This window comes from Sorex araneus, chromosome 2 (assembly GCF_027595985.1).
Source record: "Sorex araneus isolate mSorAra2 chromosome 2, mSorAra2.pri, whole genome shotgun sequence".
Classification (NCBI taxonomy): Eukaryota; Metazoa; Chordata; class Mammalia; order Eulipotyphla; family Soricidae; genus Sorex; species Sorex araneus.
In genome coordinates this window covers 95583329-95606010 of record NC_073303.1, presented here as the reverse complement: position 1 = coordinate 95606010, position 22682 = coordinate 95583329, and the positions used below count along the sequence as shown (strand labels likewise).

Genomic DNA, 22682 nt, shown 5'->3' with positions numbered 1-22682 from the left:
CATCCGCTCCCCAGCCCTCCACGAGTGATTCCTCCACTCAGAGCCAGGAGTAAGCCCTTCAGTACCACTTGGTGTGACAGCCCCCCACCCGCACCCCACCCCCCGAAACCAACACAACTAAACAAAACCCAGAGCGTGTGGGCAAGATGATGTGCAAACCCCCTCCACCCTCCCCCTGCCCCCAGGCTCTCGGAAGCCACACCCCCTTTACCCTCCCCCAACATCAAGCCGTGCCAGCGGGTAAGAGACACCTAGACCTGCACCCTCCGGGGAAGGGGGTGGGTGCGAGGCGCCCCGCTGGGACGCCCGGCGAGCCCCGTGCCGCCGCCGGGGGCGGGTCCCGGCCGGCCGGCCGGGAGGGACGTGCTGACGTCAGGGCGTGGGGACGCCCAGCGCGTCGTCGGGCGCGGAGCGGGGCGGGTGGCGGCCGCTGTCGCCGGCCGGGCTGCGGGAGCCGCCGCGAGGTCGCGGCGTCCAGTTCCCCCCCCCCACCCCGCCCCCGCCCGCCCTTCGCCCTTCGCCGCGGCCCGTGGCCATGGGGCCGTGGGCGCGCCTCGGGCTGCCCCGCTGAGCCGGGCTGCGCGGCGGCGGGCGCGCCTCGGGGTCACCGCCATGCCTACCCGTGAGTGACCGGCCGCGGGCGGGGGGGGGGGCGGCGTTGGGAGGCGGCGGTGTCGCAGGCGCGCAGCCCCCGCGGAGGGAGGGGTGGAGGTGGGCGGGGGGGGCTAGTTCCCCGGCGGGTACCGGCGGGGACGGACGCGGAGCCCCCACCCCGGGGTCGGCGAGAGCCCGGAAGTTGCTCCGAGTTACTTTCGTTTCGGCGGCGTCGCTGTCCCGGGCCGGGCCGGGCCGAGCCGCGCCGCGCCGCGCCGCCAGCCCGTGGCGCGGATGGGGACACTGAGGCCCGAGCGTTGGGAGACGCACGAGAATGTGGCCGAGAGTGGGGGAGTGGGGGGGTGGGGGGGAGGAGGGAGGGCGAGGGCGGGGGCGGGAGGTCCACTAAAGCCCTCCGGGACTCGAGACTCCCAACTTGTTTCCCTCGTCCTGCACTGGCACGGCGGGACCTTGACGCTGACGCTGGGAATAACTGCTTGCCCCCTCAGCCCCTTGCCGGGGGGAGGGTCGCTTCTCCCGGGGGACCCTGGTGGGGGACACAGCGGGGGCCCAGGCCCTTCCCTGGGGCGCCCGATGCTCCTGCAGCCGTGCCTTCGGGTCTGTAATAAGTTCCGGGGTGCTCAAGCAGAGGCTCTTGGCCCGAGAGGGGGGGTGTTATTATAAGCCCGGGGGAGGGTTTATTATAAGGCAAAGAAGCCGCAGAGACTTGGTCATTTGGGACCGCCTCCGTCCGGCTCACCTGGCAGGGGGCTGAAAATACCGCATTTGGGGTACGTCTTTGACACAGTGACCAGGAGTCTGCAGGGTTAGCAAACGCCTGGCCGAGGCTCTAGGGGGGTGTTGTTGGGAACCAGCAGGGTAGTGCTGTGCCACTGACGACCCCTCCCCAAAAGGCCACTCGAGAAGGCGATGCGGCTTTGACTCCAGGTGCCCTGCGGGCGGGCGGGCGCGTTTGGGGACATTGATCTTGGAAGGAGGGGACTCAGGACGGTGGTAGCTTGGAGGTCCTTTCCGCACGGGGCCCTGGGGAGCGGAGTGCACCGCAACTCGGTAATCTTACATTCCCAGTTACATTCTTGCATTTCCAGTTAGCTCTTATTTCTAAACATTCACAACTTCCCCTAATTGGCCCCTCTCCCGTGTCTCCCTCCGATGCATGCTCCGATCGGTTGTTTATTGATGTTAGAAAGATTTGTTTAATCCTGTGGCAGATCTTTAATCTTGGGGTCAAGATTACTTTCATTTCTGTAGGTGTGTGGATCCCTCGATTTTATTTTCTTAACACAGCACTCTGTGTGTGTGTGTGTCTGTGTGTGTGTAACTCCTGCGTTGGAATTTTTAATCCAGTAAATACAGCAGCAGTTATTTTAGGACATATGTGTGTGTTTAAAGTTGTGTTAACATTTGCCTGCCCTATCCCTCCAGCCGTTTATGTTTTAATTTTTTTCTGTTAGACTGGAATAATATCATTACCATCGTCATTACTGCCTTTATTATCTGAAATTCATGTTCCTGCTACTTAGTGGATATTAAGATTATCCACTCTGGCTGATCTTTTGCTTTCTGAGAAAGCAAAGGGGAATGAAATAAATCCTGCTCTTGAAAATTTAGGTTCCAGGTGAAGTTTATTGGAAAATTGTCAATCTAAACAGTGTGAAATTAGACATCTTAGTTATGTCTAGTTTCTCTAACGTCAGAGGGTGGATATAGAAATGTTATTAAAATTCATGATTTTCAATGCAGAATGGTGTTAAGGATGAGCCATGGTGTATTTTTGCATAGCGAAGAGTGTAGGTTTCATGACTAGACTGGAAGGCAAGTGAAATGCCTGTATAGCTATCGTGTTAATATTTGTTATAATCCATTTTCTCTGATCGAGAGCAACTTGGGTACTAATTGGCAATACCCAGGTGAAGTCAGTAATTGTTCACTCATAGCTAGAACTTCCAGCATTATTTGGTAAAGTGGAGAATAGGACTTCATAGAAATTCTGTTTGTAGAGTAAAATTTCGTTCATTAAATGCATAAGCAGAGAATTTCAACTTATTCTTATTATTATTATTTTAGCTCTGTTTGCTGAAGTAAAATTCTCCAAATAAGCTCTGTGTGTATGTGTGTGTGTATGTGTGTGTAAGTGTCAAGTGAGCTTCAAGTCTTAGAATTATTATAATATTGCTATTGCTTATTTGGAACATTGAAACTGGTGTTGGTAAGTAGAAATAAATGGAGCATAGTATACCCCAAAGGCTGAGCAATTGCATATCTCATTAATATACTATTAACAGCTTCTTTACTTTGTAGTTTCTTTGAAATTCTTAGTGTTTTTTTTGTTGTTGTTGTTGTTGTTTTTGCTTTTTGGGTCACACCCGGTGATGCTCAGGGGTTGCTCCTGGCTCTGCACTCAGGAATTACTCCTGGCGGTGCTCAGGGGACCATATGGGATGCTGGGAATTGAACCCGGATCGGCCACGTGCAAGGCAAACGCCCTCCCCGCTGTGCTATCGCCAGACCCCGTTTGAAGTTCTTTAGATTCTTTTTTGAGAGTGCTGTCACCTGGAAGGGTGCCTGAGCAGAAACTGATGTGACAAAGGAACCATTCTGTGGTCCGGTCCAGTAGCTCTGTGTATAGCTACTAGTTAGTGTACAACAGTGATTGAGCACAGGTGGCAAGATGGTTTCAGTAAATGATCTTTACAAACCTACACTCCTATAATTTGATATGGAATCTCTTAAAGGCCTTCATTTCATCCTTCTCCATTTCAAGGACTGTTAAGAAACATTTTGATCTTGAAACTCTGAATCAGAATTCTAGTGGAAAAACCATGAAAGTTTCTTAGTCCAGTATTTTTACTTAGTTGTGTGTATTAGGAGACTGAGAATCGGTGTTCAAATGGAGTAGATTCAGGATTTGAACACAGATCTGGCCTCCTATTCTCAAGAACCGCAGTGGACATAGATATATTTATTTCCCCTGACCTTCCATTGCTAAGAATTTACCTCTTCCCCACCCCCACGCTCCCTTCCCTGGACTTTTACTATACACATATAAACTTAGCCAGAATTTAAAAAGTGCTCACAAGAAAGTTTAGTATTTTTTTCTTTCATCCTCTTTGTTCCAGGAATTTGTGCCAAGCCTGCGTGTTTCTCTGTGTATTTCACTGCTATGTAAGTAGATGTTTGGTAGATACCCACGTAGACAAAGACTTAGACGTTTTAGTACTAGATGGTTGATATAAAAGGAACTTCCTGATTTACAGATAAATTGCCTTCATGAGGTGTGAATAGTCCTGAGCACAATGAACTTTGTTCTTTTATAGTTTATGAAAAGCGCAGGGAAAAGGAAACCCTTACCCATTGTTTGTCTGTATGTTTACAGTGATTATTTGTGGTTAATATGTTGTTTTATTTAGATTTTGGCACTGCTCTCTGGACAGATTTGTTAGGCCTATGGTTCTGTGGTCCCTCATTTTCTTTCCATGGATGAGAGGGGATTATTCCGCAGGCTATTCAGAAGGAAGAAGTGTAGCATATGAAAGCAATATGAAGTATGGATGCTGGTTAAAGTGTTTCCCTTTGGAAGTGCGTTACAATTAAGTTGTACCTATACATAAATAATAGTGACTTGTGAGACTTTGTGCTCATTCATATTCATCCTCTTCCTCCTTTAGGCCTCTTCCTCCCCAATCCCACCAGAATTCTATTACTAGAGCATACAGATACACTGTCAGAATTATGGTCGAATAATTTTCTTTCTCACAGTGGCTTTAGGTTTGACACTCTTAGTTAGTTTCTGTTCTTTTCCCTCATCCCTCAAGCTCCTTACAGGGACATAGGCTGTATAAAGATGGTGTGGGGGATAAGGCTGGAGAAGGAGGTAAGCAACTGAATTTTTTTTTTTTTTTGCTTTTTGGGTTACACCTGGTGATGCTCAGGGGTTGCTTCTGGCTCTGCACTCAGGAATTACTCCTGGCGGTGCTTGGGGGACCATATGGAATGCTGGGAATTGAACCCGGGTTGGCCGCATGCAAGGCAAACGCCCTACCTGCTGTGCTCTCGCTCCAGTCCCCCATGAAGTTATTGTTTTGAAGGCATACTAGTTCCTAACTTACCAGCTATTTTATAAGTATTATTAATGGTTATTCCTAATAACCAATAGTATTAGGAATTAATGATTAAATACTGATTGGCATCTAGTGTACTTTGTACATTTTGTGAATTATTTCTCTTCCACTTTAAGAGAGGGCCTACTTGACCCATTACAGAAATGGAGTGTACAAGGACTAAGAAGTATGCCTGATGGAGCCAGAGCGATAGCACAGTGGAGAGGGTGTTTGCCTTGTACGCAGCCAACCTGGGTTCAATCCCAAACATCCCATATGGTCCCCTGAGCACCGCTGGGAATCATTCCTTAGTGCAGAGCCAGGAGCAGCCCCTGAGCATTGCTGCCTGTGACTCAAAAAGCAAATAAATAAATAAATAAATAAATAAATAAATGGAGGACATACGCCTGATATGTAAATGAAATATAGGTGAGAATTCAAACTAAGCAGGTCTGACTCCAAAGCCCCAATTCTTTATTCATAGTGGATGCTGAAAGCCAGGCAAGAGAATATACAGATGTCAGTTCCTCTTGCTGTTTTTTGACATTGTCTCTTTTGCTTAGCACTTTGTCTGATTATATAATAGGTGCTCGGTAAACATGGAAAAAAAAAAGGATTATCTTAGCAGGACAGAAATTCATTTTTTATATATTTAGCTTAAATACCCTCCCCTCCAAATAAAAAGATTATTACTTAAGTATGTATTTTAGGATTAAATCTAAGAGACATCTGTGATATTTATAAGCCTTGAGATGAGACTAGAAGTGGAGGCCTGAAAATTAGAATCTAAATGGGGTTTTTCTACTTACGCACTATTGGTGTCTTGGACAGGAATAATTTTTTTGCTTGAGAGGTGTGGAGCTTTGTCCTTTGTTTTATAGGATGTTTTAACATCATCTTTGGTATCAACCACTAGTGATAGTCAACCACTAGTGACTGACTAGTAGTAAATCTCCTTTCCCCCAAAATTGTGATTGTCAAATTTGTCTTGAGGCATTCCTGAATGTGCCTTGGTGAGCAAATTGCCCCTGGGTTGAGAATTATTGGTGTAAATGTTTAAATGTCCTAGAGCAAGCTGGATGGTGTCTGTCCCACTTTTCCACTCAGTGTGCTTATAACCTGCGATTCTGTTCTGAATGCAGAGCACTCAGGCCTGGAGGCCTGATCCAATGAGCTCTGAGCAATTTATGAAGCCAGGATAGGGTCTTGCTTATGCCGAGACCGGAATATTTCAGGCCGTCTCCTTCAGGAGGACAGGATGGGCAGTTTCTCACATAATCCTACATTTTTATCTCGGGATTTCCAGACACAGATATTTCTAAATACTTCCCAAAATTATTTTTCAAAATAAACCCTGAAAAGAGGGTCAGGTGGGAGGAGGAAACTTGCTTGGGGCAAACTAGGTATACCTGAGTTTCTTCTTTGGATGATTTGGAATGTTCGATTTTATTTTATTTTATTTTATTTTTTGGGGGGGTCACACCCAGCGATGCTCAGGGGTTACTCCTGGCTCTGCACTCAGGAATCACCCCTGGTGGTGCTCTGGGACCATATGGGATGCTGGGAATCGAACCTGGGTCGGCCGTGTGCAAGGCAAACGCCCTACCCTCTGTGCTATGGCTGCAGCCCCCTGGAGTGTTCAATTTTAAAGAAGAAGCTGCAGTCATCTTACTTGGTTTTTAGAAGATGATTTTCAGTATCTCCACTTTGTCCCTTCCCTTGCCTACACATTCCTATAAAAGTAAAATCCCTTGTATTTCGGGAGGCAGAGGCATTTTCCTGTGAGTCAAGTGACTGTATTAACTGTTGGAATAAAACAGTATTTCCCCCAGCACAGGATCCAGTTCTGGTTTGGAATAAGCCTGTTGCCATTCATAGTGTCTGTCGTAGTGAGATGCAGTTGACAAGCCTAAATCCACGGAGACTATCATATTCTCCCTTTGACATCTTTATTTTCAACTCCCTAATTTTAGATATTATTAGCATGATTCTGAGTTTTATACCTCTGAGTCATCGTGTTTCTGTATGAACACCCCTGATGCTTGTTCTTAAAAAAACTCCATTTGTATGTCAGTAACTATGTCTCCTCTAAATGAGCCCCTGGTTGGAAGGGAGCACCCCTTTATGCTAGCCCGGTGGGCGAAAGATTTGATGATGTCACTGAAGGAAATTGGCTCCTGATGTCTCCAGAATTGAGTTCAGCACAGGAAAGTCAAGTATGATCCCCACGGTTTTAAGAAGAGAAGAGAAGACTTGAGCTTTTTAAACACTTTTGTTGTGGGCGGGGAAGGGGAGGTGTCTTAAGTGTTTTTATAAGGATAAACTCTGTTGAGAATTTGATGAGAGCCCTCCATGCGGCTCCTGTTCTCCCAGGACATAACAGGCCTGTGAGCATCTGGTGCAGCACAGCCAACGGTGCCTGAGCACTGCAGCAAGGACAGCAAAATCATATTACTAAGAACTTAATTACAGAAGAGGTAAACAACTAAGACTTATGTGCTTGGGTGTCTGTGTGTGGGTTCAGTGGGCTGGGTAGGTTTTGGAGGGAATGATTCACTGTATCAATTGTCATCCCGTTGTTCGTTGATTTACCCAAGCGGGCACCAATAATGTCTCTATTACACTGAGTCCTGAGATTTTAGCAGCCTCTTCTTACTCGTCTTTCCCAACGATTGGAGGCTCTTTCAGGGTCAGGGGAATGAAACCCATTGTTAGTGTTTTTGGCATATCGAATACGCACGAGGAGCTTGCCAGGCTCTGCCGTGTGGGCGGGATACTCTTGGTACCCTGCTGGGCTCTCTGAGAGGTATGTATATATCTGTTACTGTATTTGGGATATGAATAAGCCACGGGGAGCTTGCCAGGCTTCCTGAGCGGGTAATAGACTCTCAGTAGCTTGTCAGGTTCTCCAAGAGGGAGAACTAGGCTATGATTATGATGATTATGTGTTGGGGAGAATGATTATGTGTTGTAAAATGCACACGTTTCTAGGGAAGTATCACAAATTAGTGAAGATCCTGAAATTTCATCTCAGGATGTGGTGTAAATTGGATCTAGACTGTCCTTACAACAAAAATATCAAAGCTGCTGTGATTATGAACTCTCCCTCCCCCCATCCCCCTTTAGTTAGTTTTTCAGATATTTTAGTGACATTTATTCTGTTATCAGAAAAAGGTGCTTAAAGTGTTGTTTTTGTTTGTTTGTTTTTTTTTAAATAGCTTTAACTTTTTTTTGTTGTTTGGGGGCCTCACCCAGCCATGATCAGGGCTTACTTCTGGCTCTGTATCTTACTCAGATACAGCATCCAGGCGTCCTTAGGATGCTGGGATAAAGCCTCGGGTAGGCTGAGTGCCAGGCAAGGGCCTTCCTCACTGTATTATCTCCCTGATAGCTTTTACTTCAATCTGAAGTGAAACATTGATGCTTTCTTGAACTGATTTCCAGATAATTTTGAGTAACTGAGAAAGTAGTTTGAAACTATCCATTATTTAACTAAGAGGTACATTATATTGTAGGGAATGTAGAATTCTGTGAACGACTCTGAGCAAGGTAGACCACATTATTTCTAACAGGAAGTGAAATTAATGGGACATCTGTTCTTGTATTATTGATATTTTATCTTGAAAGGAAGGAATTCTTTTCGATTCATTAAGTGATGGTTTCAGTCATGAAAACTTGAAAGGTTCAGATGATTCATTATGTGTGGGTTCAATTGACTGGGTAGGCTTTTGGGGGAATGATTATGTGTTGTAAAATGAACACGTTTCTAGGGAAGTATCACAAAATGAATGTTGGCAATTCTTCCTGTGATTAATATGTCAAACCTGTCAAAATTCACTCATCATTTGTATTTGCCAGGTTTATTCAGTTTTTGAAGTGAGCTCTCACATATGTTCTAGAGCAAGTATGAGCTGCTATTATTTTTCCTTATTCTGTTCTATTTCTTTCCTTTTGGGGGGCCAGGGGACACACAGCTGACAGTGCTTATGACAGGGCTTATGCAGTGCTCAGAGCTTATGGCTCTGTGCTCAGGGGTCACTTCCTCTGGTACTTAGTGGATCATTTGTGATGCTAGGAATCTAACTGGTGTCAACTGTATCCTCTTTGCCCATCCTGCTGCCCACCCTCCCCCCCATTCTGTATCTCATTGTCATTCCTAATTCTTCCTTTCTCATGTTTACTTATTGTTTTCTAACTTAAGGAATTATTAGATGGAGTTATTCTGATTGGGGGGTGTGTGTGTGTGTGTGTGTGTGTGTGTGTGTGTGTGTGTGTGTGTGTGTTAATTGCTACCTTCCCCCACTCTTTTTGTAACTTTGTATTCTAAGACTTTCATTAGAACTTTTTCTCTGTAGTCTCCAGGAGGAATTCTTTCTTCCTAAATGCCATTATTCCATTTTTATTCTGGGCAAGTTGTTCAACTGCACTACTTTCTTCTTTATTACCTGAACTCTAGGGTATTTCTGCTTGCAATAGTTTTCTGGATAATGGGACATGTTCTTCACACCCCTTCTGTTTAATTAGCTTTTAGAACAGCTGTCTTGGCAATCTGCTGCAAAGTTCTTGGTTGCGTTTAACTTTAAATGGATCTTATTCCTGCTGGGCAGAGAAAATGAAATAAAGTGTATTCATCTACCAGCGTCAGTTTCTGGGATCTAAGAAACTTTGTAGAAGGTTCTGCACTAATTTGAAAGAATTGGTCTGGAAATTGACAAGAGTAATCTACTTAGGGCATCTGACTGACTGAAGTCAACTTCATGTATTTTTACCAGTGACTTCATTCATTGAGTGGAAATTGATAATACTACTCAAAGGTTTTTAGATGCAATAGAGTTTAATAGTGCTTTAAAGGCTGAAGTACTTGATAATATGTTATTAGGACCAGTATGTTTTAAGATTGTCACCGTCTACAGAGAGGATAGTTGCAAACACTTGTTTGAGGTTTTTGGTTCTTCTAAGTTGACCGGTTTTGGTTCTTCACAGTTGAGCGGTTTTTGGTTCTTCTAAGCCTCTAAGGCTCTCCTCTACTGTCTTGTCTGTTCTGGATTTCCTACGCTTCAGAGGTCTAGTTTCTTCAGTTCAGACTGGATAAGATATAACCTTAACTTACTCGTCTACTCAGTTTGATGGAGGAGACAGTTGCTGAGCACATTATTATTACAGTGAGTAGCTGAGAAAATTAGAAAAGATTTGTTTCCCCCGGTGCTGTAAATGTAGCTACTAATACAGTGCTTGACCCATGGTGTTCAGTGTGATTGTATAGAATGACTCAGATTATTAGAAGATAAATAAAAATTGCTGTACAGCTGACCCAGGTTTGAGTCTGAGCATCCCATATGGTTCCCGAAGTCCACCAGCAATGAAACCTGAGCATGGGGCCAGGAGTAAGCCCTGGGCACCACTGGGTGGACCCAAAACAAAACAAATAAACACAAATCTAAAAAGAAAAGAAACCCCGTTGTTTGAGGGCAGATCATGGATTTGGATGGATGGTAATTGCAGTGGACAAAGTCTGTAATGTTTTAGAAGGACAGTTGCTAGGATCAGTTGAATGAGGCACCAGAGAAAAGAAGTTAGGATTTATTTCCTGTTTTTCAACCTTGTTTGTTTAATAATAGGGATTTTGATAACAAGGGCAGTTTCGAATCATTGAAATAGAAGGTGAGTCCATATTAGGGTATATAAGTCCATATTAGTCCATATAAGTGCTGCCCGAGTACTTTCAAGGTATGTTTGTGGGAGCCTGAGTATTTTCAAGGCGGTTTTGATGTCTGAGTTTACTAAAGTATAGATAATATATAGAGAGAATAAAGTAACTGATGACATATCATCAAAGACCCCTGTCCTTTTAAGGACTGAATGGGTGGGGTGGGGGAACATGTAAAAATTTTTTTTAATAATACAGGTTTATCATTGCATCAAATACTTGCATGGCAAAAACTATGAGAGACTCATGACAGCCGATTCCTTGGAATTAACCTTTGAAGCATTTCAGTACAGCCAGAGAAAGGGGGAAAATACTGAACAGTCTCTTGTTCTTTGATCCTGTAACAGTGACAGTTTAGAAGTGTTTTTAAAATTTTATTTTAAAGATTGGATGACTTAAAGGTGATCACTGTGTCTTAACTTTGGTGTTGCTGTCTTGAATTTATCTGTCTTGTCACTGCTTCCTACCAGTAATTATCAAATGATACTTGGTTGACAGGCAGTAGCAAGGAATATGTCATGTTATAACTTCTGATTTAGCGTGCTTAGCAGTGCAGTTTGCAAATGGAAGTTAGGGAACCTAAGTATAATATTTCATACAGAACTAAAACTGTTAGTCTTCATCTATTGCTGTCTTGTATGACTCTCATTCTGAAGTATATTTGTGAAAGAACTGAATGATTTGCTGGGGCAGATGCAATGCTTACATAAAAGTGCTGAAGAAGTATTTTATTTAAAGGACTGAGGAGCATTTAAGAGAGTTGGGATGTCACCTGAGATCATCAGTCAACTTTTGAATTTTTTCCCCTTCTACAGTTAATATTATTTTTTTTCTTCCCTGCCTATTGTGTTTTTTTCCCCATTTCCTGTGTATAAGGCAGTTAACAGGCTCTATTTTCTCTCTTAAGCCACATAGAAATGCTGCTCTTCTTTGTCACCAGCCCTGATGGGGTAAAGCATCGTGCAGGCTAAGTGCTGAGCAGCAGTAATGGGTAATGTGTTTGTGTGGGGGGAGAGGAGGTGATGGAACCCAAGGCCGTACCCATTTAAGGCATGTACCAGTGAGCCATGAGCTAAACACTTTGAAAAGCTCTCTAACCCAAGAACCTAAGAGAGAGGTGAATATCATTTAATGATTTTTTAAAAACTTTTTTTTTTAAAATTGAATCACCGGGGTATAGACCATTATAAAGCTATTCATGAATAGATTTCAGACATAGAGTATTTCAACACCCATCCCTCCACCAGTGTACATTTCCCACATTTCCCAGCACCAGTGTCCCCAGGTTCCCTCCCATCACCCCTCAATCCCTACAGCCTGCCTGCCTTGATATTAACCCCTTGACAGAAGGGATTTGGGTGAATATCCTTTCCCATTCTATAGGTTGTCTTTGTATCCTGGTCACTGTTTCTTTTGAGGTGCAGAAGCTTCTTAGTTTAAGATAGTCCCATTGGACTGTATTGAACTAAGAAGCTTCTGCACCTCAAAAGAAACTGACCAAAATACAGAGAGAGCCCACGGAATGGGAAAGAATATTTACCCAAGACCCTTCTGATAAGGGATTAATATCCAGGATATACAAATCACTAGTAGAATTGTACAAGGAAAAAAAACTGCCAGCCTCATCAAAAAATGGGGAAAAGAAATGAACAGAAGCTTCCATAAAAAAGAAATAGGAATGGCCAAAAGGCACATGAAAAACTGCTCCACATCACTAATTGTGTAAAAACACAAAAAAGAAAAAGAAAGGGGCGAGGAGAGGGCACGGCACTGCCCATGGGCACCACCGCACCGGGCACAGGGCACAGGGCAACGACGCTGTCTCTCCCGCCGCCCGAGTTCGGTAGTCTCCAGCCGCTTCCCTAACCCTGGGGAGGTTAATGGCATTGACGAGGCAGGCAAAGGAAGGAATGGAGCCAAACTAGTTGGTCTCAATCGCAGTTTATTCCAATCTCCTCTCTATACACTCCTGTCTCTCTCTCTGCTTCTTCCCTGAACCCCCTCATACAGCCACCTTAAATCCCCCCGCATCAGGGGCCAGGGCTTACACATAGGTGTGGTTACAAGCAATAGGGGGTAAAGTTCTATCCCTTAGGGGATGCTTCTACTAGGACAGAATCTCTTTCAGCAGGACACCCACCCAAGAGCGGAATCCCATGGGTGTGTTTCTCCTCTCCTTGTCCAACTAACATATAAGTATCCATATTATAAATCATTTTGTATGGACATAGCGAGAGATGCATTAAGCTTATAGAATTGCTCTCTTGGGGTCACCTCGATCTCAGACTACAGTGCTCAGGCCAGACCAGTCTTTCCTATCCCTAGCAGGGTCCTAGTCTCATCATTGCTTTTGGATCATGACATGACATGTCTATGACCAAGCTCTTAACATATAGTTAAGATTAGGCGCTTTGGCCAGGCCCATCTCGATGCCAGGGTAGCACATAACTCACCACTTGCCCTGGGTCCGTTCCGTCCCTCATCGGGACCCTGCTTTGGGGGATGCTAGGAAGTAAGGGCAGCTGAGGCTTAAGTCAAGAAAGCAGATGCCCAGGAGTGAATAATATTTGAAGCCAATTAAATCCCATGCTACCAAAACATATTAACAACTGTCTTTCTTTGTCCATAGAAAAAGGACATTGTTAGAAAGTAAACTATTCAAAAGACATAAGAGAGGAGAAAGACAATATTAATTTACAATACAAGTTCATTGTCCTAGCAAGGTCTGACCTTACAAATTAACAGAGTCTGATTAGGGGAAGAGCTAATTAACTAGTTGGGGAAGGGAGCATAGAAGTGATTACAGAGGAATGGGAGTGACTCTGGAGCACCTTGATAGGCGTGACTGATATACCTAAGCTCCTAGTGGCAAGGGGAGCAGGACATACCAGTGTAGTCTAGAATTGTTTAAAGATTATTACCAGATAAAGCCAAAGTCTTTATAGCAAGGGAGAAAGGACAAACCAAAGTCAGGCCTAAAATATTTAGAGCTATATTCCAACAGCTAATCACCAGGCAGATGCAAATCAAAACAACAATGAGATATCATCTCACACCACAGAGACTGGAAAACATTCAAAAGAACAAAAGCAATCAGTGCTGGCGTGGATGGGGGAGAGCGGGGGAGGAGGGACTCCCATTCACTGTTGGTGGGAATGCCGACTGGTCCAGCCTTTTTTGGAAAACAATATGGACAGTCCTTCAAAAACTAGAAATTGAACTTCTATATGACTTCGAAATACCCCTTCTAGGAATATATCCCGAGGGTGCAAAAAAGCACAGTAGAAATGACATCTGCACCTGTGTGTTCATTGCAGCACTGTTCACAATAGCCAGAATCTGAAAACAACCCAAGTGCCCGAGAACAGACGACTGGTTAAAAAAACTTTGGTACATCTACACAGTGGAATACGATGCAGCTGTTTGGAGAGATGAAATCATTACATTTGCTTATAAGTGGACGGACATGGAGAGTACCATGCGAAGTGCATGAGTCAGAGAGAGACATAGAATGACTGCACTCATTTGTGGAATATTGAAAAAAAGACATAACATGAGACTGATACCCAAGGACGGTAGACACAAAGGCCAGGAATATTGCCCCGTAGTTGGAAGCCTGTCTCATGAGCTAGGGGAGAAGGCAGGTGGAATAGAGGAGGGATCACTGAGACAATGATGGTTGGAGGAATCATTTGGGATGGGAGATGTGCACTGAAAGTAGATAAAGGACCATAAGTGATAACTTCTCAGTATCTGTATTGCAAACTATAATGTCCAAAAGTAGAGAGAGAGTCTGGGGAAATTGTCCAACATAAAGGCAGGGGGAGTGTTGGCAGGGGGATACACTGGGGACATTGGTGGTGGAGAATTTGCATTGGTGGAGGGATGAGTGATCATTGTATGACTGAAACTAAAACATGGAAACTTTATAACTATCTCATGGTGATTCAATTAAAAATAAAAAGATAGTCCCATTTGTTTATCTTTGCTTTCACTTGCTTTGTCAGTGGCATTTAATCTTTGATGACACCTTTAAATGTCAATAGCGTAGTTTTGCTTCAGTGTACTTTATGGATTCTGGTCTGATGTTGAGGTCTTTAATCCATTTTGATCTGACTTTTGTGCATGGTGTTAGGTAGAAATCTAAGCTAGTTTCCTTTCATTTAGCTTTACAGTATTGCCAGCACCATTTGTTAAAGAGGTTTTCCTTCCTTCACTTCACATTTCTTGCTCTCTTTTCAAAGATCAGATGATCATATATTTGAGGGTATGTGTATGGATATTCAATACTGTTCCATTGGTCTGTGGCTCTGCCTTTGTTTCAATACCATGCTGTTTTATTTATGACCATTTTGTAGTAGAGTTTGAAATTGTGGAAGGTGATGCCTCCCATCTTTTTTCTTCCAAGAATTGCTTTAGTTATTTGTGGGGGGGAGTTGTTTTTTCCATATGAGTTTCAGGAGTGTTTGACCAATTTCTTTGAAGAATGTCATGGGTACCCTTATAGGGATTGCACTGAAACTGTATAATGCTTTGGGGAGTATTGTCATTTTGTCATTGTTAATTCTCCCAATCCATGAGCAGGGGATATGTTCCCATTTCCTTGTGTCCTCTTATATTTCTTGGAAGTATCGTTTTGTAGTTTTTTTTGTACAGGTCCTTTACTTCCTTAGGTAAGCTGATTCTGAGGTACTTGATTTTCTGAGAAATGAATGTGAATGGGATTTTTTCTTTTCATATCCCTTTCTTCTTTCTCATTATTTGCATATAGCAAAGTCAGGGACTTTTGGGTATTGATTTTATAACCTGCGACTTTACTATAAAAGTATATGGTTTCTAGGAGCTTTTGGTAGAGGCTTTAGGGTTTTCTAAGCGTAGTATCATGTCATCTGCAAATAGTGAGAGCTTGATTTCTTCCTTTCCTGTATGGGTGCCCTAAATATCTTTTTCTTGCCTAACTGCTCTGTTAAGTACTTCCTCGTACAATATTGAATAAAAGTGGTGAGAGTGGGCATCCTTGTCTTGTCCCTGATTTTAGAGGAAAGGCTTTTAGTTTTTCCCCAAGAGAATAATGCTTGCTGTGGGCTTGTGGTAGATGGCTTTGACTGTATTGAGGAAAGTTCCTTCAATTACCATTTTGGTGAGTTTTCTTTATAAATGCATGCTGGATCTTGTCAAATGCTTTCTCTGCATCTGTTTTTATGGTCAAATGGTTTTTATCTTTTTTCATTGATATGATGGATTATTGATTGATTTGCAAATACTAAATCATCCTTGCATCCCAAGATGAATCCTACTTGGTTGTGGTGCATGACCTTTTTGATGCATCGTTGGATTGTATTTGCTAATATTTTGTTGAGGATCTTTGCATCCATATTCATCAGAGATATCGGCCTTTAATTTTCTTTTTTTTTGTGGTGTCTTTGTTTGCTTTTGGTATTAGGGTGATATGTGCCTCAGAGAAACTGTTTGGGAGAATTTCTGTTTCTTCAATTTCCTGGAAAAGCTTGGAAAAGACTGGCAATAGGTTCTTTTTAAATGTTGGGAGGAATTTGTTAATGAATCCTTCTGAACCTGGGTTTTGTTTTGGGGAAGACTTTGTATTAATGTTTCAATTTCCTTGACAGTGATAGGTTTATTAAGATATCACAAATCTTCTTGGTTCAGCCTTGGGAGCTTATAGGAATCCAGCAATGTATCCATTTCTTCTAGTTTGTTTTTGGCATAGACTTTCAAAGTAATCTCTGATGATCTTTTGAATTTCTTTGCTTTCTGTTATGATGTCCCCTTTTCATTTCTGATTCAGTTTATTAGGGTTCTCTCTCTCTCTCTTCTCTCTCTCTCTTCTCTCTCTCTGTCTTTCTTTGTGATTCTTGCTAGTGGTTTATCAATCTTGTTTATTTTTTCAAAGAACCAGCTCTTGGTTTCATTGACCTTTTGGATTGTTTTTTGGGTTCCATGTCATTAATTTCTGCTCTGAATTTTGTAATTTCTTTCCTTCTACCTGGTTTGGGCTCCTTTTGTTGGCCCTTTTCTAAGGTCTTGAGCTGTGAAGTCTGATTATTTATGTGGACCCTTTCTTCCTTCCTGAGCAATGCTTGCAGAGCTATAAATTTTCCCCTTAACACGGCTTTAGCTGTGTCCCACAGGTACTGGTAACTCGTGTCTTAGTTCTCAATTGTTTCCAGGTATCTTTTGATTTCTTCCTTGATTTCCTCCCTGACCCACTCGTTGTTCCACATTGAGTTGTTTGATTTGATTCTCTGAGTCTGTGTGTTATTAACTTCTATCTTCAGTGCATCGTGGTCTGCAAAATTAGTTGATACAATTTCTATCTACCTTATTCTATTGAGGGATGTTTTGTAACTTAGCACATGGTCTATCTTGATATTAGGTTGGTATGTCTTGGAAAATTTTCTGTGTACACTGGAAAAGAATCTGTTTTTTTTTTTTCCCCCCGATGGAAGGCCCTGTATACATCTACTAGCCCTCACTCTTCTATTTCTTCCTTCAAATCCAGTACATCCTTGCTGAGTTTTAATCTTGCTGATCTGTCCCGAGGTGATAAGGCGGTGTTGACGTCTACAACTACTATTATGGATTCAGTTTTTCAATCTTTTTTGCCACTCTGTGTCTCTTAATTGGTACATTTAGACCATTGACATTGAGAGAGATTATTTTCATGGGGTTTTGTGCCATCTTTCTGAAGAAGTTTATTGTGCTTGTATGGTTTGTCTTGTCTTACAGTACCCCTGTCAGTCCTTCTTTTAAGATTGGTTTGAGTCTGAAGTTGCTGAGCTGTTCTGATTATGATACCGTATTCTGATTATGGTATTCATCGTTCTTATTATGATATGTTTTGAAGTCTTTTATTAGGGTCTTTTTTAGTTGATACCTTTCGGGCTTCTTAGATCTGGATGCCTGCATTCTCTAGCTTTGCAAACATCTCAGCAATGATATCTTTAACTGTTACTACTTCATTGGGGTTGCCTCCCTTCTGATTCTCCAGAGTCTTATATTGGTCCTCTTGAATTCATCCCGTAGATCTGCTATTCACCCTTGAGCTACTTTGAGGTCTTTTTCCATTGTTTGTTATTGCCTGTATGTTTTCTGCAGCTCATCTTCAAGCTCATTGATTCTGCCTTCGGCTGTTGCCTTTCTACTGTTGAGGGCATCCACTGAGTTTTAATTTCATCTGCCGAATCCTTTATTAGTGACACTTCTGTTTGTAGCTTTCTTATTTCTGCTCTCACTTCTTCCTGTATTTTCTTGGCTGTCTGTTCCACTGTTTCTTTCATTCCCTCCTTTAATTTGCCGGATGTCTGTCCCACCATTTCTTTGAGCTCAGTGAACATCCTCAGCATTTCATCTCTGAATTCTTTATCGGAGAGATTATATGTGTGGTTATTCCCCGTTAAGGCTTCTGGCTCTTTTCTTCATCCTCCCCATGGTGGGGATTGGTGCTGTTTCTCCCTGTTCGAGCAGGCACCAGTAACGTCTCTCATTGAGAGACTTATTGTTACTGTTTTTGGCATATCCAATACGCACGGGTAGCTTGCCAGGCTCTGCCGTGTGGGCTCCATACTCTCGGTAGCTTGCCGGGCTCTGGAGGAATCAAACACGGGTCGGCCGCGTGAAAGGCGAACGCCCAAAAGCTGTGATATGGAGGTGGATCCCCCAGCTCACTATCAGTGTCCCCCTCTGCTAGTGAGGATTCCGGATGAGCTTGATTTATGGTGGTCTCCTTTTCCCCTTCAGAAGTACTGTCTTCCTTTGGGGAGTATTTTGATAGGAGTAGGCTTGTGGAGACTATTGGCCTAATGTATTTGGGATAGCCAGGCTGTCCCCATAAGAATTACGAGGCTGAGATTGGGGTCCACTGTGCTGGACAAGGGGAATATAGCTTCCACTGCCCTGGAGGCCATGCCCCCCGCAGCCGCTGTACCTGTGTAGGAAGGGCCACGTTGGTGCAGGTGCAGAAGCTCCACTTCTAGAGCACTTCTAAGACTGCAGGGGTCTCACCTGGCCGAGGTGCTCCATGGGCATCTTAGGTGAGAAGGGGTCTTCCAGTTCCCTTGTGGCTGCTGGCTGGCACACCACTCCTGAGGCTCAGTGATGTTTGGATGCTGAACTTCTGTTGGAATAGTGATTGATGATACCGCTTCTGATTTTGCTGGGAGAGTGGGGTCCCAAGAGCCATGCCCAGTTATACTTGGTCTCTGTTCTGGCCTAAATGTTTTATGCTGTGACTCTAAACCATTCTTAATTTTAAGAAAAATTAAAGTTGCATGCAGTTTGTTCTTGCTAAAAGCCTAAGTAGTTGCTAAGTACATTTCAATTCCTAATTTACAAGAGTTTGTATTTAATAGTTAGTATGCTAGAATGAAGGCTGCAAATGTGTGCGCATGTGTATCCATTGCCACAGAGTTGTTTTTTTTTTCCTCCCAGACTATCATAAACTTGAAAAATTAAGTAATATGTCAAAATCTTATCATAGTATCTAATGTTGTTTTATGATATATTTAATAATGCTAATTAGAAATCTTGTTATCATTTTGTTAGAATTTTGGTTATGTATTTAACTGACCATAGTTTATATACTACATTAAAGTAATACATGAAAATTTGGAGATCTTTCATTTTGTTTCACCCAACTCTTACAAAGGGAGTAAATGGACCTGTGTTTATTGTAGTATAAGGATTTGGAAGGAACTAAAGTGCCGAAAAACTGATGAGTGGGTAAAGAAGCTGGGTTTATAGACACAACTACTCAGCTATTTTTTAAAAAAGGAAAAGATAAAAATCTTATAATTCACTGCACGGATGGAACTAGAGGGTTCTATCCATGTAGGAATGTTGCTCAGTGAAGTTAGATAGATGCAGAGACAAATAATAGAATTATCACCCCCACGTGTGGAATATAAAGAAACATAGTAAGGGACTAATAATTGGCCAATGGTAACAAACCCTGAGAATTGCCCTGTAGAACTGAGTTTGCCAGGGACAAGGAGTTTAGGCCAGAACAGAGACCAAGTATAACTGGGCATGGTCTTGGGACCCCACTCCCCCGGCAAAATCAGAAGTGGTGTCATCAATCACTATTCCAACAGAAATTCAGGGGGCTGGAGCTATAGCACAGCAGGTAGGGCGTTTGCCTTGCACGCGGCTGAACTGGGTTCGATTCCCAGCATCCCATATGGTCCCCTGAGTATCACCAGGGGTAATTCCTGAGTGCAGAGCCAGGAGTAACCCCTGTGTATCGCCGGGTGTGACCCAAAAAGAAAAAAAAAAACCAACAGAAGTTCAGCATCCAGACATCATTGAGCCTCAGGAGTGGTGTGCCACGCAAGCGCCCACAGGGGAACTGGAAGACCCCTTCTCGTCTAAAGTGCCCAATGAGCACCTCGGCCAGGTGAGACCCCTGCAGTCTTAGAAGTGCACTAGAAGGAACCTTGAGCCATTGATGGAGCGACACTGGACACTGGTGATTAATGTGGTGATGGGACACTGTGCTTCTGGAACCCTGTTACTAACAGTATTGCAACTTACGGTGCCTGAATAAACATTGAAGGGAAAAAAGGTACAAAATAATTGTTGAGTAAACATGGAATGTGTCTTTAATTTGAATTTTTTTAAGGCACTGATATTCCAAATCACAGAATAATACTGATATTACTTAGTTTTCCTATGCTCCCTCTCTGTCTCTCATGTTATTCTGACCTCTTTCTTCACCTAAAGTGTCAATTCCAAAATGTTAGGAACTGTGCCTTGTATTTTTCATGCATACCTTTGCCCAATAATAATCTGAGGAATAAATATCTGATGCTACGAGTTTTACTCCTGGGGGAAAAAAATTACAACAACATATGTAATGGGTAAATCTTGAACTTTTTACATAGCTTTTTTTTCCTCAGAAAATTCTGTGTATTACTTTGCTATCTTCAAGTACTGGGTAGAGAAATTGCTTAAAATTTTTATTCTGTTCAAATCCATGATGAGAATGATACCTATTTTTTCCCATCTTGTTTAATCTGAGAGTTTAATAACCTCAATTCATATTAAAATCTTTAGCATATGGCAGACACCCTGGGTGTTATGAAATCTATAAGAAGAATCAATGCTGTTGGTATACTTAATCTATTTTTAATTTTAATTTAAAATAATTTTGGAAGTTATTAATAACCTCCACAGATGTGACACTTTTGTTATTCTCTGACAAATGAGGAAATACAAATTGGTTAAATTTAATGTTGGTCGTTCCAGTGCTGTTTTGAGTTTCATCTTAAATAGCTTGTATCTTGTGATGGAGTCATAATTTTAAGATAAAAATAACTGAAACCAACTGGTTAGATGAAAAAGATCTAGCCTAGCCATTGTCTATGGTAGGTACTTATATCTTCAAAATGTTGACAGGTTACTTGTTTATTTAATGGTTTAATTTCTATAGTGGGCTGGAGCGATAGCACAGCGGTTGGGCTTTTGCCTTTCACTCGGCCAACCCTTGTTCGATTCCTCCGCCCCTCTCAGAGAGCCCAGCAAGCTACTGAGAGTATGGAGCCCGCACAGCAGAGCCTGGCAAGCTACCCGTGCATATTGGATATGCCAAAAACAGTAACAATGAGTCTTTTAATGAGAGATGTTACTGGTGCCCACTCAAACAAATCAATGAGCAACGGGATGACAGACAGACAGAATTTCTGTAGTATAGTGTATTAGTCTTCTATTTAACCAGAAGTTATATACATTGGTGCCTTTTTCGTTGTTCTTAAAGATCTTAAAGAACAGCAGAAAACCTTAGTCTTATCTTAAAAAAATTTTTTTTAAGTTTCTGATTGACCAGATCTCAGGCTTCTACTTTGTAAAAATTATAATTTGAATTATACATTGAATTATTCTATGTCTGGATTTTTGCTTGTTAAGTATATTTTTAAGTCAAGAGTTATACAGTTGGGGCTGGAGAAACAGTACAGCAGGTAGAGTACATGCCTTACAAGCGACTAATCCAGATTTGATTCCCAGCATCCCATATGGTGGCCTGAGCCGGCCACGAGTGATTCCTTAGTGCAGAGTCAGGACTGACCCCTGACTACTGCTGGGTGTAGCCTAGAAACAAGCAAAAGAAATTATAAAATCATTCATTATTAGAGTACCATAATTTAAGTACAAGCATTGTAATATTTTACAGTATATTTATTCTCATACATAGCTTTTTCCTCCATCTCTCTCGGAGAGCCTGGCAAGCTACCGAGAGTATCCCGCCCGCCTGGCAGAGCCTGGCAAGCTACCTGTGGTGTATTTGATATGCCAAAAACAGTAACAACAGATCTCACAGTGGAGACGTCATTGGTGCCCACTCGAGCTGGACGACAGTGCTACAGTGCTACAGAAATGGATATCAATAGGGAAGAGCATAAAATGCGCTTTGAGAACAACACCATTGTGTTTGCCTCTACATTGTCTTATTTTAGTCTTCCCAGATTTCCAAATCCACATGTGAAAGCATGAAGACTTATATGGTCAAACCCCTTTGATATGACCTACCTCTTGTGAGAAGCAGAGATAGGACTGGAATCCACGATTCTCTGATCTCTCTCTCTTACCCCAACTGATTGTCTTTCAAGGGACATTTTAATAGATTGTTTTGGTTTTTAATTTGTTTAATACTGATTTATTATAATACGGAATTTCAGGGTATTATATGTGTTATATATTTATAACCTCTTATTGTCTAGTTCTCCCTCTCGGAGAACCTGGCAAGCTACCGAGAGTATCCCGCCCACACAGCAGAGCCTGGCAATCTCCCAGGTGTATTCATATGCCAAAAACAGTAACAATGATGGGTCTCATTCCCCTGACCCTGAAAAAACCTCCAATGAGAAGGGAAGGACGAGTAAAGAGAGACTGCTAAAATTTCAGGGCTAGGATGAATGGAGACATTACAGGCACCCACTCGAGCAAATTGATGAACAAGTGGATGACAGTGACAATGATACAGTGTTGAAGGAGAGAATTAAGTGGATTCTTTTCTTCTACATCTTATGTATAATAAAACAAAGGATTCCCACCTGACTTCAGTATGAAGATGGACACTAACTTTGGAACTGGAACTTGGGACTGGAGAGGTTCAAGTCATAAGGTGCTTACTTTGCACTCATTTGACCTGTCTTCGATTCCTAGCACCACATAATGGCCCCTGGAGTGATCCCTGAGTGCAGAACCAGGAGTAAACCAAACCAGAATACTGGGAACTTGCTTAATTT

At 42.6% G+C, this 22682-nt stretch overlaps 1 protein-coding gene across 2 annotated transcripts in view; it reads left to right on the top strand.

Moving 5' to 3' along the window:
* The first annotated feature begins 399 nt into the window (after positions 1-399).
* The window catches only part of EFR3A (EFR3 homolog A), a 92111-nt gene continuing 69828 nt past the window's right edge, over positions 400-22682 (top strand). For both annotated transcript variants that reach the window (XM_055126479.1, XM_055126480.1), the window contains exon 1: positions 400-622. In XM_055126479.1, the coding sequence (XP_054982454.1) occupies positions 613-622 (10 nt within the window). In that variant the 5' untranslated portion in view covers positions 400-612. The remainder of the gene's footprint in view (positions 623-22682) is intronic.